Source organism: Manacus candei, unplaced genomic scaffold, assembly GCF_025592945.1.
Source record: "Manacus candei isolate 608988 ecotype Guabito, Panama unplaced genomic scaffold, ASM2559294v1 h1tg000050l, whole genome shotgun sequence".
Classification (NCBI taxonomy): Eukaryota; Metazoa; Chordata; class Aves; order Passeriformes; family Pipridae; genus Manacus; species Manacus candei.
Genome location: NW_026138098.1, coordinates 15808403 through 15824858, shown reverse-complemented (window position 1 = coordinate 15824858; position 16456 = coordinate 15808403). Strand labels below are relative to the sequence as shown.

General features: G+C 49.2%; 2 protein-coding genes across 2 annotated transcripts; both read right to left on the bottom strand.

The window, feature by feature from the left end:
• Nucleotides 1-4149: 4149 nt before the first annotated feature.
• Nucleotides 4150-5656, bottom strand: LOC127476569 (homeobox protein vent1-like). Its single transcript, XM_051799588.1, has 3 exons — nt 5419-5656; nt 5028-5254; nt 4150-4509 (listed from the first exon to the last, which is right to left on the bottom strand). Exons 1-3 carry the CDS (start codon nt 5654-5656, stop codon nt 4150-4152), a joined length of 825 nt encoding a protein of 274 aa, XP_051655548.1.
• An 8331-nt stretch (nt 5657-13987) lies between these two features.
• Nucleotides 13988-14729, bottom strand: LOC127477016 (homeobox protein vent1B-like). Its single transcript, XM_051800674.1, has 2 exons — nt 14679-14729; nt 13988-14539 (listed from the first exon to the last, which is right to left on the bottom strand). Exons 1-2 carry the CDS (start codon nt 14697-14699, stop codon nt 14228-14230), a joined length of 333 nt encoding a protein of 110 aa, XP_051656634.1. The 5' UTR covers nt 14700-14729; the 3' UTR covers nt 13988-14227.
• Between the last annotated feature and the right edge of the window lie 1727 nt (nt 14730-16456).

Here is a 16456-nt window from a genome sequence, read left to right as displayed (position 1 = left end):
ATGTTTGCCCGGATAGTCGGGGCGGCTCCAGTGAGGGCTGGCAGCACTGGGGGGACATGAAGAAGGGGCCCTTCTCGGTGGACTGGTTGGCCCAGAGCAGCCGCAGCTGCACCGGGGAGAGCCCCGCGGTGCTCGATGGGTCGCGCTGTGCCCCTCGGTCACCGGGGCCGTCGGGTCGTGGCACCGCCCGCGGGGCCCGGGGCCCGCGGAGGGAAGGGTCGTCCCGCCAGACCTCCCGATCTGTCCCCGAAGAGGCGCCCTGGGACCGGGAGGCCGCGGAGCGCAGCAGCCCCGGGCACGAAGCGGAGGCGGCCGGCGGGGCCGTGCCCGGGCGGGCCCGCACCAAGTTCTCGGCCGCGCAGCTGCAGGAGCTGGAGCGCAGTTTCCGCGAGCAGCGCTACATCGGCGCCGGCGAGAAACGGCGTCTGGCGGCCGCGCTGAACCTCTCCCAGAGCCAGGTGAGCGCGGCCAGGGCCCCCGGGACCGCCTCGCCCTCCGCCCGACGGGGGGGAACGGGTAGAGTTTGTTGGCATCTCACGGTCACCGCGGGGACGGGGGCAGCGACAGTGACAACTCCTGCAGGTGCGGCAGGACGGGCCGTCCGTCAGTCTCACCCCGCTGGCAGAAAACGGGGCTGACACCCCTGTCTAGGCTGGCACTGCTGTGTCCGCAAGAGACAAGGTGCAAATGGAAAACCGTGAAACTTTCGTGGGGGGAGGGGGGTGAAAATACTTGCACGATCTCCAGAATTTCAATTTGCAGGCTAATTCTTTCTCACTCAGAGTCGTGTGTCTACTTGATAGATACATTGCAGGATTTTCGAACAGAACTACCCCTGCCCAGCCCTTCTAGTCCCACTGCACTAGTCTTGAGTTACAGCCCCAGTCCAAACCTAGGTGGTTGGCTTGCCTTGCATCATGGAGTGTTCACAGCTTGGTTTCTCCTCATGTCAAGACAATTACTCTGCACTGAATACAGACCAATGTTATTAGCCCTTAACTGTTAATGTATTCTGCTACTCCAATACTAAATCTGCATTCAGGATGTATTGCTATATGGAAAAGGGGCAAGTGGATTGACTCTTTTTTCTTGTCCTCAGATAAAAACCTGGTTTCAGAATCGTCGCATGAAGTTTAAACGTCAGACCCAAGATGCCAGGATCGAAGCTCTTTTCTCAGGCTTATTTTTGCCCCATCATTATTACCCAGATATGGCTACATCCAGCTATTCTCACAGGATGTGTGTCAACGTCTCTACCTCTGCTGTTACACTTCATCCAACTGTGCTAAATCCTGTTTTGTTACCTTCTGTTTTGGCTCAGTCTCATCAGCCATTTTTGCCAAATCCATCTTTACAGTTGCCTCCAAGCCCAGGATTATCTTGTTACTCTTCTGTAATTCCAGCAGTGACTCTAACCACTGAACATAAAAGACTGACTTCCCAGTCATATCTTCCTTCCTGTTAAAAATGTCAAACATCATGTGTGATTTAAAAAAGAACTGCCAAATATCTCTAAGAGTAACTATTTAACTTATTTTGTTATATTAAATAGATTGATGGTTCTATTGTTTTCTTTAATATAAAACCCAAAGTTTGATTGGAGGAGAATATAATTTATCTCTATTAGAGAAGTAATACTGAAAGTGGAAGTGGAGGACACGAAATTTTCTTTTATTCCTACAGTTTTCGCTATGCTGTATGGCAATTTCTATATAAATTTTCCTATCCAAAAGTTTTCAGAAAACAACCTATAATCACGTAGGGATCTCCACTGAAAGAGTGGAGTACTGTTCACACTGAAATTTACATAGTAACTATATCATGTGATGGACAATGGTCTTAAAAACTTTGTCCATTCAACTTGAGTGTGGGTGTTTAAGAAACAGAAAATGCATTTAAATTAAAATGGTACCAAATGTGGCAACTCTATGAACAAAACTGAACAAATTGCCAGGTATTGTCTTTTACATGTATATTCTGCACCATTCCTAAAGGGGTTTCACCTGTTTTTTGATGGACATATTCAATTTATGCATTTAAAAACAGGTGAGGCTAAGGAATTCATTGGCAAGTATGTATGTTGATACCAATGTCAAGCATACTTGTAATTAAAAGCTGCTTACGAGAACATTAGAATTGTTCACAAGTTCAGATTTCCTGGGACACTCAAAAAGAAAATATTTCGGTTTTAACTTCTAAAGTTTCAGCCTTACCTTGACAGCCTCTCTAATTTTAAACTGCAGGATTCATTTAGGCTTGCTATTAGGAACAGTCGAGGGTGTTCCTAAAAGTCCCAAAGCAATCTTTATGAAAAATGGCAAAGTCAAGCCTTTAGAGAATAATGAGGAAAAAGAGACTCCGCATCAGCACAAATCAAGTGCAGCAGGTGTGACTACATCTCCTTCCCTGATCCAGACCATTATACCTTGCTCACTAGGTAATGGTTAGACCACTCTGCAATTGTAAAGAGAGAAAAAGTAATACACTCCTTCGCCTGCCCAAAAAAAAACCAACAAAACAAACAAGTAAACCCTAAACCCCACCAAACGCTCCCTTCCTTTGCTCATTGGGAAAGAAAAGAAAAGCCTGCAACAGCCCTGTGCTATGCATTACCTTTTCTCCTCTCTTCCTTCCTCCGCTCTCATACCCGTCCCACCCCCAACCCCGGCCGCGTTGTGCTGTGGGGCTTAAGGAGTGCAAAGTTCAAATCAGTCTTTGGTGGATAATACGGAGGAGAGGAGGCTGGGAGACTCTTGAAGGAATTTCCCCCACCACACCCCTTCTCAGTGCGTCACTGATCCGAGACGCAGCTAGGCAGTCACTGTGAACTCAGTCACTGTGAACGATTCCCTTTGCCCCTTCCAAGTAACTTTTTCACAAATGAGGAGTCCCTGGGCTATTAAATCAAAACTCTTGATTACTCAGTGCATTACAGGGTAGAGGCGGGGGGAAATTTAGACTACAATGCAGCAATCAACTAATGTATTTAAAAGATCTTTCAGGTGAATTAGTGAAACTTCATATAAAATCTAGAAGATCAAGAAATGAGAAATGTTAACTGAGCACTTTCAGGAGAGTAGTGAAAACTGATCCCAGGAAGAACCAATTTCAAGATTGCTAAAATAAAAATTTGAACCCTTTACACATCTAAAGGGAGTAGCTCAATTTACTAAAAAATGTTTAAAATATGCAATTAGAATTGATATTTAGCGGTGAAACAAAAGGCCAAATTTGCAGGTTAAAATCCAGTTCAGATGATAAGGCTTTGAACTGAACACAATTACACTCTTAGTATTTTTTGCCAAGTATTTGTTTTGGCAATTGTAAAACTTTAAATTCCATAGGGAAGAACTGATCTGTTTAATTCCTGTTCAAAGACACACTGACTTAATATTGGTGATTAACACAGCTGCTGGCTTCACATGGAAGATGGAATTGTAAAGCAATAATTGATTTATATTCAAAGAGAAACTCATCAACAGCTTATCCTTCCTCCTGGAGGATGCACTTAGCCAAAAGCACAGTGTAATGCAACTGGGTACAGTTGCCTCTGTCCAGGCTACCAAACATGCTTACCAACAGACTGTATCTCAGTGGGAGTGTAGGAAAGTCAGATAAGATGTATTAAAACATCTAAATCCATTCCCAAAAACAGGAGGACAAGTGACCATTGCTGTTTACATCACCCAAGTGAAACCTTTATGTAGTTGACATGTAACTATTCAATTTTATTTATAAATATATATTTATGGAAAACTGGGGATGTGCAATGAAAACCAATTAACACACTTCAGACTAAACTTAATAACTTTGCTCCACACCATGGGAAATTCAGCAAAAGCAAGTTTCTACTACTGCATTTCTCTCTCCAGTTTCATTTCAGCAGGTTCCTTTCAGTATACTGTTTATTGACTGGAGGGTAGACTACCAGGTTTTTAAAAATTAATAAACTATGAAACAAAAAAGTAGAAGTGGCAATACATCAAATAAATTTTAACATTAATTATAAAATATAAAATTATTCATTTTCACATTTAACTTAAAATAATAAAGACTTATTCTTCCAAATCAGACTAGGGATTCTGAGCACAAAATACGTTACAGCATATAATGCTTTTCCCCTCTGCTGCCCACCCTTTTTGTTTTTCACTATAATGCATATACAAGGTGGCACTGACTGTCCATTTTGTTCTGAATAACTGGATGGAAAGAGGGATGGGGAAGAAAGTGTTGATGATAGTACGGCAGCTCATTTCCTATGAAGGGGTAGGTGCTTTGCGATGCATCATATCGGGGAAAGGAGAAGCTGAACTGCACAGCAGGCACCGGGGTAAAAGGCAGGAGTCTCTGGTGCTGGGGAGCAAAGGGGTAGTGGAGACCATCCTGAAACAGAGCTGGTGAGGCCCCCGTGGGGTAGCTGTAGAGTGGAACAGGAGACACGAGGCTGTGCTGGTGGTCCTGTATCTGCCTCTTCAGTTTCATCCTCCGGTTCTGAAACCAGGTCTTGATCTGAGAAACAAAAAGAACGGGGTGAGGGGATGGAGAAAACAAATCAGGGTCTTTGCTTAATAAATAACATGCAAATGATGAACAACTGTATCTCAGCTGCTTTTGCCATTTTGTTTCAGTTGGAATTGACAAGAATTGGACTAATTCTCTTGCCCTACTTAACCGACGGCTGAGGACCTACGGGATGTAGAGGGGAAGCGTGTCTGTGTTCAGCGATATTAGATTAATCACTTAGAGTCTTAAAGACCACATACGAGCTCTGCAAGGTTAGGCGGATCGCTTAGACAGTTTACCTTACTAAGAAATTAAGAAACCTTAATGCCTTCCCGGTAGAAAGTGCCTCAAATTTCCTGGAGTGTAACTTGTTAATCCCCGAGGAATCCCACAGCCCCTGCTAAATTCAGCTGAAGACCGCTCTTCATCGTCTCTTCATCGCAGAGAGCACCGAAGCGAAACGGCCGACCCGGCCTGCTCCTGCCCGACGGTGCCGGGAAGGATCCTCTTCCTGCGGGACTCACCTGGATCTCCGAGAGCTGCAAGGCAGCCGCCAGCTTCCTCCGCTCCGTGGCCCCCAGGTACTTCTGACGCTGGAAGGTCTTCTCCAGCCGGCAGACCTGCTCAGAGGTGAAGGCGGTCCGCGCCCGCCGCTGCCGCCCGCGGGTCCCGCCCGCCGCCGCGGAGCGCTCCGCGCTCTCGCTCTCGTAGCCGGAGGACTCGTCGGCGCTCAACCAGCCGCTGTCGGGGGCTGCACAGGAGGAGGGAAGGGGCAATACTGAGGCCTCTTTCCCGGCCTGGGAGGTGCCTCCGCCTCCTCTCGGCCCTGACAGGCCGTTGCAGCGACGGGGGTCGAGGTCCCGTGTGTGTCCGCGGCACGCCCCCCCCCCCCATTTCTGTTCCCTCCTTACGCACCTGAGTCCGACGGGTCCGAGTCGGTGGTCTCTCCAGGATCGTCTGGGATCCGCTCCGCGGGGCAGGGCTCGCTGTCCGCGGGCTGGCTCGGCTGCGGGCCGCCTCGTCGGGGCTTGGCTCTGACCAGGAGGGGCGTGCTGCTCAGCGAGGTGGGGGCGCGGGGAGGGGGCACACAGCAGATGTGGGGCCTGACCCCGTGGGGCTTGGTCTCTGCCGAAGGAACTTGGGCCTGGTTCATGGCTGAGATGGGTTGGAGGACCGTAAGACTCGGCCCGCTCTTATATGGGCGCTCCGGTCCCGGGCGGGGTAGTTCTAGGTGTGAACACACATCAAAGTGGGAATCGAGTACAGATAACAGCTACCAGCGAGAAGGAAAGTTCACACGTCTGGCAAATGTCTACAGCCCCTGGCTCCAGCGTGTCTGCGGGGCCGGGGAGACCCCCTTGAAGTGCAAACCTGTCCTCTCCCCTGGAGGGCGGGGCACGGGCAGGCTCAGCCCCGCAAACAGGCATTTAAAGACATCGTCGGTGTCGGTAACGGCGCGGTTTTACCATTCCTTTTTCGATTACTGGGTCTCACATTTCACAGGTGCCCGAAACCAGCCCCGAGACGGCCCGGTCCAACACCATCGGGGCCGGGATGAGGGATAACGAAACTCAGGCAGAGCCTGGCAGCCCCGCCATCGGACACTGCTCATCAAAGGAGCTGCAGAGACCGGCCTCCATGGGAAAAGCCATTGGGGGGCGACATCAAGAAGTCCCTATCCCCGAGGCTAAGCCCTCACTCCCGGGGACTGGAGCCAGGCTAGGGCTTAGCAGGGCTGCGGGCCTTCTCAGCTTGAACTTGGCGCCATCTGTCTAGCCAGAAAGAGCAACTCATCTCCCCAATCGTTTAGAGATCAAAGGACTAAGTGAGCAGCGGAGCTCGCACCTCATCAACTTCATACTATCCCAATCCACACGTCGCTTCCCGAGAAGGACGATGCCCTTGTAATGCAGGGAGGACACCAGGCCACCGGCAGCAAAGCCTGGCTGGGGAAAGAGGCATAACGACAACTTACATCGTCTTCGAGTTCTTCTTATGTTCAATTTTCACAGGGTTTTTAGCTACGCTGGTGAAAAAACTGCACCGACCATGCCCGCACTGGCCATAGTGATACTTGAATAACACATATTCTAACCCCGATACTTCCTGAAGACAAGTGGAAGCGATCGCCATGCCTGTAACTGGGTAAATGCACTGACAGAACCCCAGTTTCAATGGGGATTCCAAAATCCTCAGAGTTCCTGCTGGGATGCACAACCAAAAGGAATGGGCACCATAAACCTGGGTCTAACAGGGCAGGAGCTTGTTTCTTTCTAAAACATAGCAATAATCTAAATTCCCACATCAAACCCCAACCAAACCAACTCCCTAGTTTATTATGAAAAATCATTTGGGAAAAAAAAGTCATATTCGTGCCACGCATTTTCATTGTCTCAAGTGTTGCAGTAAGTCCATGGCCGCAGGAATGGACAATGCAGTTATCGACCCCTCCCGACCTCACAAAGGTGGCTTATCCCCACACTGGCCTCGGGGGAGGGATAAAACACAAGCACCAGAGCAATGCAAACACCTAACCAAGCCCACAGCCCAGGAGCTGGATTCCTCCTGGAGCCTTCCTTGCAACATCAGCCCCTAAGAGCAGGGATGGGGGAGGCTGTTCTTGCCCGGCACAGCCCCAACAGAGAGTTTGACTGGCTCCCTAAGGGGTGTTGGGCATAGCCACTAAAGGAGGTTCACTTAATGCTAGCACAAGACTGTCGTTTTGGCTGATATGCACAAGCCAGTGCAAACGTCCAAGTAGTTGAATATAGCCAGAGACCAAACTCCTACACTGGGTCAGAACCACGTACCTGTGAGTGCCACTGACCCAAACAAAACCACCATAACAGGGGAACATATAAACCCTAGACACATTTCAGTCAAGCAGGGATAGTCACTCACTGTTCCCTAAAAGAACTAAGTGCCTGCACATTAATTTTAATAACTTCAGGATCAAATAACTGTTCCTGAACTATTCCACCTGTGTATGGTCCCTCTTTTTCTGAAGCAAATGCTCTATTATACTTACTTTCCATCTTATTTCAGAACAGCCATTTCTAAATAACCCCATGTGTGGACAATTCCAAGCAGCAAAACTGCCACATATAAACACATTCACAGCAAGTTGTCCTTTGTAAAGCACCGTGCATTATCTGCAGAGCCTGACTGCCTCATCAGAAGCAAGCTTAGAGGTAATACCTAAAAACCACTGAGACTCAGGAGCTTCTAAACTGAGCACACAGCTACCAGCAAGCAGCATGGCCCCCCCAGCGCTTCCACCAGGGCAGTCTTCCCCACCGTTTCTCCAGCAGAAGAAAGCTATGCCAAGCCAAGCAGTCTTGGGTCACCCATGCACTGCAGTCCCCTCACCTGGGCACACAGAGACATCCAGTGACTACCATCTAGGGAGAGACACTTCATCAGCTGCCTAAATTAAACCAGATACGAGATGACCATTCAGTTCTGTGCCCAAAGAGACCAACGTTGGCATTCATATATTATATATTATGCATCTTATAGAAGGAAACTATTTTTAACCCTACAGACCTGCTGCCATTTCCTCTTCTCACTTGGCTGAAAACACAGGAAAGCAGCTGACCTGTCCACCTTTTGCTGAAAGTCAATGAAAACTGATTTTTCGTTTTTATTAGACTCCATTCCGAATTGCTTATTTAGCAAGACATTTATACCCAACTATAAATCCCCCCCACTCCAGATGAAAGCAGCTGCATCTGTGGACCACAAAACCTTGGAACAGATGGAAAGAGTATGGAGGTGTTATGTGGCTATTGTAACTCCCATCAGCAAGAGGTGGCAGCTTGAGAAACTTGAAAACTTTAATGACCCTAGACCCTGGGTGGATAGAGGCCCTGCAGCTGCAGTTAAATCTTCCCCTTATCTTGCAGAAGTTTGGTGCTTATAGGAGACACAAATTTACCTCAATTATTTTGTATTACTTGAAGTTTTTACAGCATTCAATTGGTGTGATATATAACCATGATCAAAAATAAATCTAAGTTTTATGGGAAATTATGTCTTTTCACATGGAATTCTGTATACTCAGAACTTTGGAATACTGTATTATATTGCAAAATATACATATTTTTCTTACTTGTTTTATATCTAGAACATAGTGCACACATTTCACCAAATCACATTTCAAAATATTTATTGTTCTGCATTTGTACGTAAGCCTTACAACCATAAGAAACATGTTTGCTGCTTCAAGAAATTGCTGATATCTTCTGCACTCTTGTAACTCAGTATGATACCCTGAAATTTAGGTGCAGTGACTAATGCCATGTTGTGATAATTACAGCTGAGGTCATCAGGACAGAGTGCTCTTTTCATGTGAGCTCTACAAGTCTTGTAAGGACACATGGTAGATTTATCTCACTGGTATGCATGGGAATATTTCATCTGGGGCTTTGTGCACACACGGAATATAAACCCATGAGAACAGGCAGAGCTGCAGCAGCTCTACAGCACAAAGGTATTATGGTAGGGAAGGTCTAGCCTGCTGTCCAGGCTGCAGTGTCTCCTGCACCAGGTACTAGAAGTTCACCCTTTGCTAGAGGCTGAAGTACTTGCATTGCCCAGGAATGCCTCTGGAGTGCCCAGGCCTTCAACAAAGTGAATATTGCAAGTGATATTGCATGAAAACTTAAGAAAAAAGTGGTCACATTTTGGCAAACGGAAGAGTAGTCCTTCTCAAGAAAAATAATTGCAAGCATAACTGGGTGAATCTTCATGTTTCAAACTTTCCTTCTACCATAGCATTTATAATAGACTAGGAGCTCATGTACTAGGCCACCAGACCTGGGACCTTCTGGGCTGCAAACTTAACTGGCTCCATCGTAGGCAAATCTCATTTATCTTTCTGAAAAGCCTAGATTTTACCCATATCTTCTTGACAAAATTGGAGAAGTGGGGGTGATAGACGATGCAGTAAGAACTGCAATGGCACATGCCCCACCCAGGGGAGAAAAAGCTCCCAACCAACCAAACTCAATCCTCCCCCCAAAATACGTTTAGCTGCGCGAATGAGCAGGAGAAGAGAGCTTGGGGAAGTGTAGCAGCCCTTCAGAAGTAAGTAAGCTTAATTACTGTAGGGAGCGAGGTTTTAACATGGCTAAAAGTGCAGACAAAATATTTTGCCCTGCTCCAGACCGGACCATAGGAAACTTATACCCATAGCCAGCCGCAGGGCCCAGGCTGGGCTCCCGACCGGTGGGATAGCTGATGGCTGTTTGTACCCTCCGCTGTTCTCCTTTGGAAATGCTAACTCGGTTATTCAGCTTCTCCTTTGATGTCCTGATAGGTGCTATTAGATAGTCAATTAGGCATCAACGAGATCGATTGTTTCGGAATAGATGCTTTTCTGTTTGAAGTACCTGTGAACGCTAACAGTGCCATCACCCCGCCGCTCCTTTGCCCACGGGAACAATGCGGGCTAACACACAATAAATGACAAATGCTACTGACTCACCCGGCAGCCTCTTCCCTCCCGGCTCACACGCTGCAAGCCCAGATACTCCTATTCAGCGACTGTGGGAGCAAACACTCACTTTGCATTAGAAAAAAAAAAAATCGGGGAAATATTTCTGTGTTCTTTGCAGAACTAGTGGACAAAGAGCCCAGATAAGTTAAGTTAGCTCGAAACAAACTGGTACTTGAATTTCTATGCACGCCATTGCTACCTTGCCTGAGGACTTGTGACACCTCCACAGTTGTTCAGAATTGTACTGGCAGAATAACTAAGAGCTGAAATAAGAACTAAAGCACTTAACCTGCCTGAATACCAAAGACACGACAGGATTAGCTCCCTACTAAGTACTGTTACAGGGTAACACCAGGTCGAAGTCTAGGAGTTTAAGAGATAGTTATAAAGGAAAAGTAGCAAAGTCTACACAAGGAACACGTCGAGACCAAGAGGTCTCTTTATTTCTCCCTCCGCTTCGGTGGGATTTATCAAGTTAATTGTCATCTAATTACGTATCAAAGAAAAAGATAATGGGCAGCAATTAGATGTAATGGCCTGACAGTGTGAGATCTCTCTCGATTAGCACACAACACCGAATAACTTCACCTGGTTTTTGAAGAGGTCCCTGGAGCGGCTCCACCGTGTCTGGGAGCTGCGGGGGGGTGATATACCCCGATCCTATTCCCAGTCCCCTGATGGCTGTTCTAGCCAAATTGGGACGGGCGGTACCGGGCGCGGCTGCCGGCGGCTCCCCCACCCCGCGGTGCTAATTCAATCATGTTGCTCCCCCTCCGCTCACGCACTGCAGGGGACAAAGGCTTTGAAGTTAGCGTGCTGGCGATTTCACCCCCTCCCATTCTCTTTTCCTCCCGGGGGAGCCCAGTTTCCAGGTTATACAGCCTCTTCCTCGAGAACCGTCGGGCCGGGAGTTCCGGCAGTTTCACCCCCAGAAGCATTAAGCTGCTCCTTAAACTGCTCCTCCCCAGCTAATGGACTCAGCCTTTTTGGTTTTTGTTGTTGTGAGTTCCACCCCCCTCCCCATTTGTAGCTGGCTTGCCCACACCGCTTGGTCCTGCCAGAGAGCATTCCGATGCTGGGGTTTATTGTGATGTGACACAAACTGGGGGGCTGCTCCCCACTGTGCTGGTGGGGCGGCCCGGAGGTTGCTGCGGGGGCGTTCGGCGGGTGCGGTGCGGGAGGAGCCAGACTGTTCCCATCTCTTGCGAGGGGCTGCGAGAGGGCAGAGGGCCTGCGCTGACACCAGTGCCCCTTTATTGCTGCCAGGAATAAAACACAGTGGATGAGAAATTCAAACAAGCAGGAATAAAGCATGAAGTTTGACTTTCTTTCTCCTAGATAAAAGGAAAATCTTGCATTCATGTTTTAGTGCGAGAATTGGACCACTTTAGCAAAAATTAAATAATTTCACATATAGTTTTCTAGACCACTGGAATGTAGTAGTTACCTTCTAGAGAAAGCTGACTTTTGCAGGTGGAAGAGGAATTATCATGCGGATATTCGGAGGAATCCGCTAGTACTAGGCACTCAGCCAAGTGAGCATCATCTCTTGAATTCATTTGAGCAATTGCCGGGAAACGGAGCAATATTTGCAAGCTAGCGCTGCCAAAACACTGGAAGGCATTTCAAGTGCTTGCTAAGTATACACGTGGCCAAGGAGTCATTATGTTAAGTGACCATTAGCACTCTTTCAGAGACCGGCTTCTGCCTCTCCAGCCGTTCTGCAGCTCGTACGCCCAGAGATAGGTCACCCCGTTAGTGCCACTAAGCAGCCCTCGCCCCTGGCACGAAACGCACCAGCCTCAGCCGGGACACGGGGAGCCGCATCCACCCACCCCGCACGCAGAACCACCACCTCCGAGACTGCCCCGTGGTCAGCGCAGCTTGGCCGCACAGCCCCACCTGTCCCGGCGTGGACCCCACCATCCCCGTGGGCTTAAATCATGGCAAGGATCGCAGCACTACGTGTTGCTCCGAGCAGCTCCCGTTGTCTCTTGTCTTGCTCTTAACTTTCGCACGGAGGGGAAACTGTTCCCCCGCTCGGTCGAGCCGAGCTCGGGGACGAGCGGGTACAGCCCGGGGCCGGCTCCGCACCTCTGCCCCTTCGGACGGGCCAGACTGACCCGGGACTGCAGCGGTGCCGGGGGCCGGGAGGGTAGATCCGGGGGATGAGGGCCCAGACAGAGCTGCCCCAGAAGACGTCTTACTGGGAACACTTGAGGACTCGATAAAGTGTGCTCCTGCCTCCCCCTCGTTACCCTTAGGCTGGGGAGACGGCGACACCCCCTCCTCCCCCGCACAAACCCTGTCCCCACGGAAACAGTTCCCCTCCGCAGGTGGGAGCACTTTGTTCTCCCCCTCTCCTCCTGAGTCCTTTCATCTGCCTCTCACTTTCCCCAGGCCCAGCTGCGGTGCTGCCCGTTCCCACTTCCCTTTCACCCTCTCCCCATTTGGTCCGGGGTTGGGGTGCTCCCGCAACGCTGCAGGTAGTCCCAGTCCCCGTCGGTCCCTTCAGAGCTCCCTCCCTTCGCCCCCCAGACCGCCGCTCTCGCCTCTGAGAGCGCGAGGGACTATTACTGTTCCTTTTGTACGGGGTGAGCGGAGCATTTGGAGTAGAGACGGGGTTCTCCGCTGTGGCCATACAAGATTATAAAGGGAACACCTAACCCTTCAATTATGCTCTTGAAAACGGAATAGCCACATCGACTCTCACGCTAAACACTTCTTTAAAAGTAAATTATATATTTATTGGCCTTGACTATTTTGGTATTTTAAACGTCATTGCTTTAGAGCAAGAGGAAAATATTCACCATTTCAGAGCTTTCTGGAGACATTCCAGTTTCCTAATGACATTTGAAGGAGTCTGAGAGATTTCGAATAAATAAGAGTTTAGTAATACCTGACTTCGAGAAATAAGCCTCCATTGAATGGGAATTTTAATCAATTGCAAACAAATAGTAGTATCTCAAAAGGCTAGAAAAATACAGCACGGATTACAAAATAATTAATGAGACTTCCAAATGTGTCTGCAAAACCCGCTGCCCGCAGCGGGTTCTTTTTACTAGACAAATGTACTCAAGTGGCAGATTGGCCCCTGTACACAAAAGAAAAGAGGCGTTTTCAAGGATACTGACAGAGAACCTTCAGAGACCATTCATTACAGAAACCCAGATTACAAATGTGCTGGAAATCTTTCAATAATCCCTGAAATCACCTCTAAAGTGGAAATATTTATTGTTCTTTTCATGTTAGTTGACAATTGATTTTGAAATATTTATGTCAACTTGCATGAGTCAAGGATCACTTACTTCTCAGAGCCCTTTCTCTGGCCTGAAATCAAGCCATTTTGACCATAAGTTTACTAGAACATTATTCAAATTTTAAAAGTGCACAGCACAGTGGAAAGGAATTTTACTGCCACTTACGGAAAAACAGCACTGGAATGCTAAATTTCTTTTGATCATCACTCTCATACCCCATTACCTGCATGTGAGATGATGAGATACTGTTTTGTAGATTAGAAATTTCAAGATCCTTTCCATGATCTGTTTAGGCAAGGTGTTCTTACTAATCTACTGAGGCTGCACATGAAAGCATGAAGATATATTATCATACTTATTTAGAAAGCAACTTTTTACATCTCAAGATACTACAAATATGTTTTTTAAGGATCTCCAATAAAAACATCTGTTCCACTGCTATAGCAAACCCAATATTAAGTAACAGATGTATCCACATATTTGGTTAAAGGCACAGTCCCATGACAGAAAATCCCATCTAGGAAGTAGCTGAAGGGGTTGGATACCTGTTTTAGAAGGCAGGGGGAAATTCACACTTTTTTGCACTCATGCTCAGTAAATTGCAGAGGGGCAGAACAAATCTAGATAATGAGGAGTCTATGCTTCCTTTAAGGAAGAGGAGCTTTGTTTTGGGGCGGAATGAACAGCTCTACAATCCCTGTGGAAGGAATTCACATGAAAGCTGGAAAAAAATAGGTTTATTAAAGGATTCCATTTATATTAGTGTTTGTCCCACTCTGTTTCTATTTTATAGTTGCCTATAAATGCAGAGGCCTGAAGTCCATAGTCCAGGTTGTCCAGCATGTCTTTGTTAAACGTTTTGTTCAGTGCTGCATCATAACTCCGCCAGGCAGTTACAGACAAGGGCAGCCCAAATATCTATCAGTAGTGCAAATCCTCTTTAGTCATAGTCCATATCAGAGGGTCAGACACCCAGCAAGAAAGCTCTGGGATCCCTGTACCCCACAAAGCAGGGTGCCGCCCAAAAGCCTACTGGCTGTGTTCTGCAGGCGCTGCTGAGGTCCAGGGCGGGTGCCGGCAGAGCCGCCAAGGTGAAGCCCTCAGAGGCGGCCCCTTGCCGGGGCAGAGGTGGTGGTCGGGCCACGTATGCGAGAGGCAAGGGCACCACACCGCCCTGAGGTCCGTAAGGGAGAGGGGGGCTGCAGAAAGGCTCCGTCCTCAACTCCTGCAGCTGCCGCTTGAGCTTCATCCGGCGGTTCTGAAACCAAGTCTTGATCTGGGGGAAAAGCAAGACGGGGGAGGAAAAAGGGTGAGGTTACAACGGCACGCAGCTTGTTCTTTATCTTGTTATTTATCAGAACTACGCTGTCGTTATTCACTAAGACCACGGCCCAGCCAGTGCCCCCCGCGCTCACCTGCACCTCGGAGAGGCGCATCCTGCCCGCCAGCTGCCGGCGCTCGGCGGCTCCCAGGTACTGCTGCCGCTGGAAGGAGCTCTCCAGGGTGCTGATCTGCTCGGCGCTGAACGCCGTCCGCAGCCGCCGCCCGCCGCGGCCGCCGGGCTCCTCGGGGCCCGACCACTCGGGACCCTCCTCAGGCACGGGCTGCGCCGCTCCCGACGGCCGCCCATCTGCTCCTGAGGACAGGGGAGAAAGAGGAAAGGGTCAGCCACGCCCGGGAACCGCGTAGGGAATCGCCCGACTCCTTTGCCACAGCGAAGTGGTGCCTTCCCGGGGCCCCGGGGGGTCCAGGCCCGCCCGCCCTCCTCCCCCGGCGCGGGAGCTCCAGGACGCCCCGACGGCCGCGGACACGCGGGTACCTGCAGCGGGAGTGGCCGCCACGCGCTCCCTGCTCCTGCCGCTTCTCCCGGCCCGCGGCCCGGCAGACTGCTCCCGGCTCCGCTCCCTCGAGCCGGGGCTGGAGCCAGAGCCGGGCCGGTGGCCCGCGGAGGATGCTCGATGCGGAGAGCCTTCGGTGGGGCTCTTGAGAGCCTGGCTGCTCTGGGACAACCATTCGACGGAGAAAGGGGCCTTAGTCATCCTGCCTTGTTTCAGAGATGCCGGGAAGGAGGGTGTTGGAGAGTGCGCGCCCCTACTTTATACCTCAGCTCCCGGAGGAAAACGTTGTTTGTGTAAATACACATCAAAGGGCCAGATAAGTATCATCTAATTGCGATCAGTCCTCTCCCCCAACAAAAGATATCGTTCACACATTGCCTCAGCTCGCGGAGGCTCGGCTCCGCCGTGTCTGCCCCTGAGGAGTTCACTCCGCCATCAGTGATTTACAGCTCCTGTTACATCCTATCCCCATGCAAATGGCATTTATGGAGCTGAGCGGCCTCAAACGGCGCTGGGGAATGTACCCCCGGGGGAGCGCAAGGGGACCAGCATCCCCGGCCGCTGGCCGGAGAGTGGGCGCTGCTGCTGCTTCCGATCTACCTTCCCCTGGGATTCGCTTTTTCGTTCCTTTTCAAGCACCAGATTCACGGTTTAAAGGGTTCTTCTCAAGCCTGCTCCTCTCCAGGCCGAACACTGGGTTACCGAGACAGCCTGAGGCAGGCAATTGGAGAAACTCACTGCGTTCTCCGGGACTGCAGCATCAGGTTATAAGAACAGGCACAGGCTGAGGGGATTGAAAGGTTGTGAAACAGAAAAAGATAAATGTCAAGGTCATTGGGTTCTATGAATAGACAAGCTTCCGGTGGATTATATAAAAGTATGGTTTCTGGACTAAAGATCAGAAAATGACAATTATTGCCTCAGAATTAACATTCTGCTGAGGTTACAGAATTCCTGTCTTTCCTCCCAGATCTCTTTCAGCTATGCAGGTCACACAGGTATCTCTGCTCTCTTACTCTCCCTGTCTTTTCTCGTATTACCTACACGTGTGTTTCAGAAGTGTCCCCGTTCATCTCTGTTTTTTGTGTGCAAGAGAAACACTTGGCTGCTGCGGTAATGCCTCTATAGTATATTGGCAAAAGGTTCCTGGTGCTTTGGGGCCAGTTTTTTACTGCAGGGTAACCACGAATTCTCTCTCCTTTTCACCCTCCCCTCCCATACAAGAACTGGTGTGGAACTTCCACACCATTGATAATTCCTATTATGCCCCTGCTTGATATCACTCTGCCTCCAGAAACCATGACTGATTTGTCTGTCCTTGTTCTTGCCTCTACCACCTGCATGCAAACCCAGCG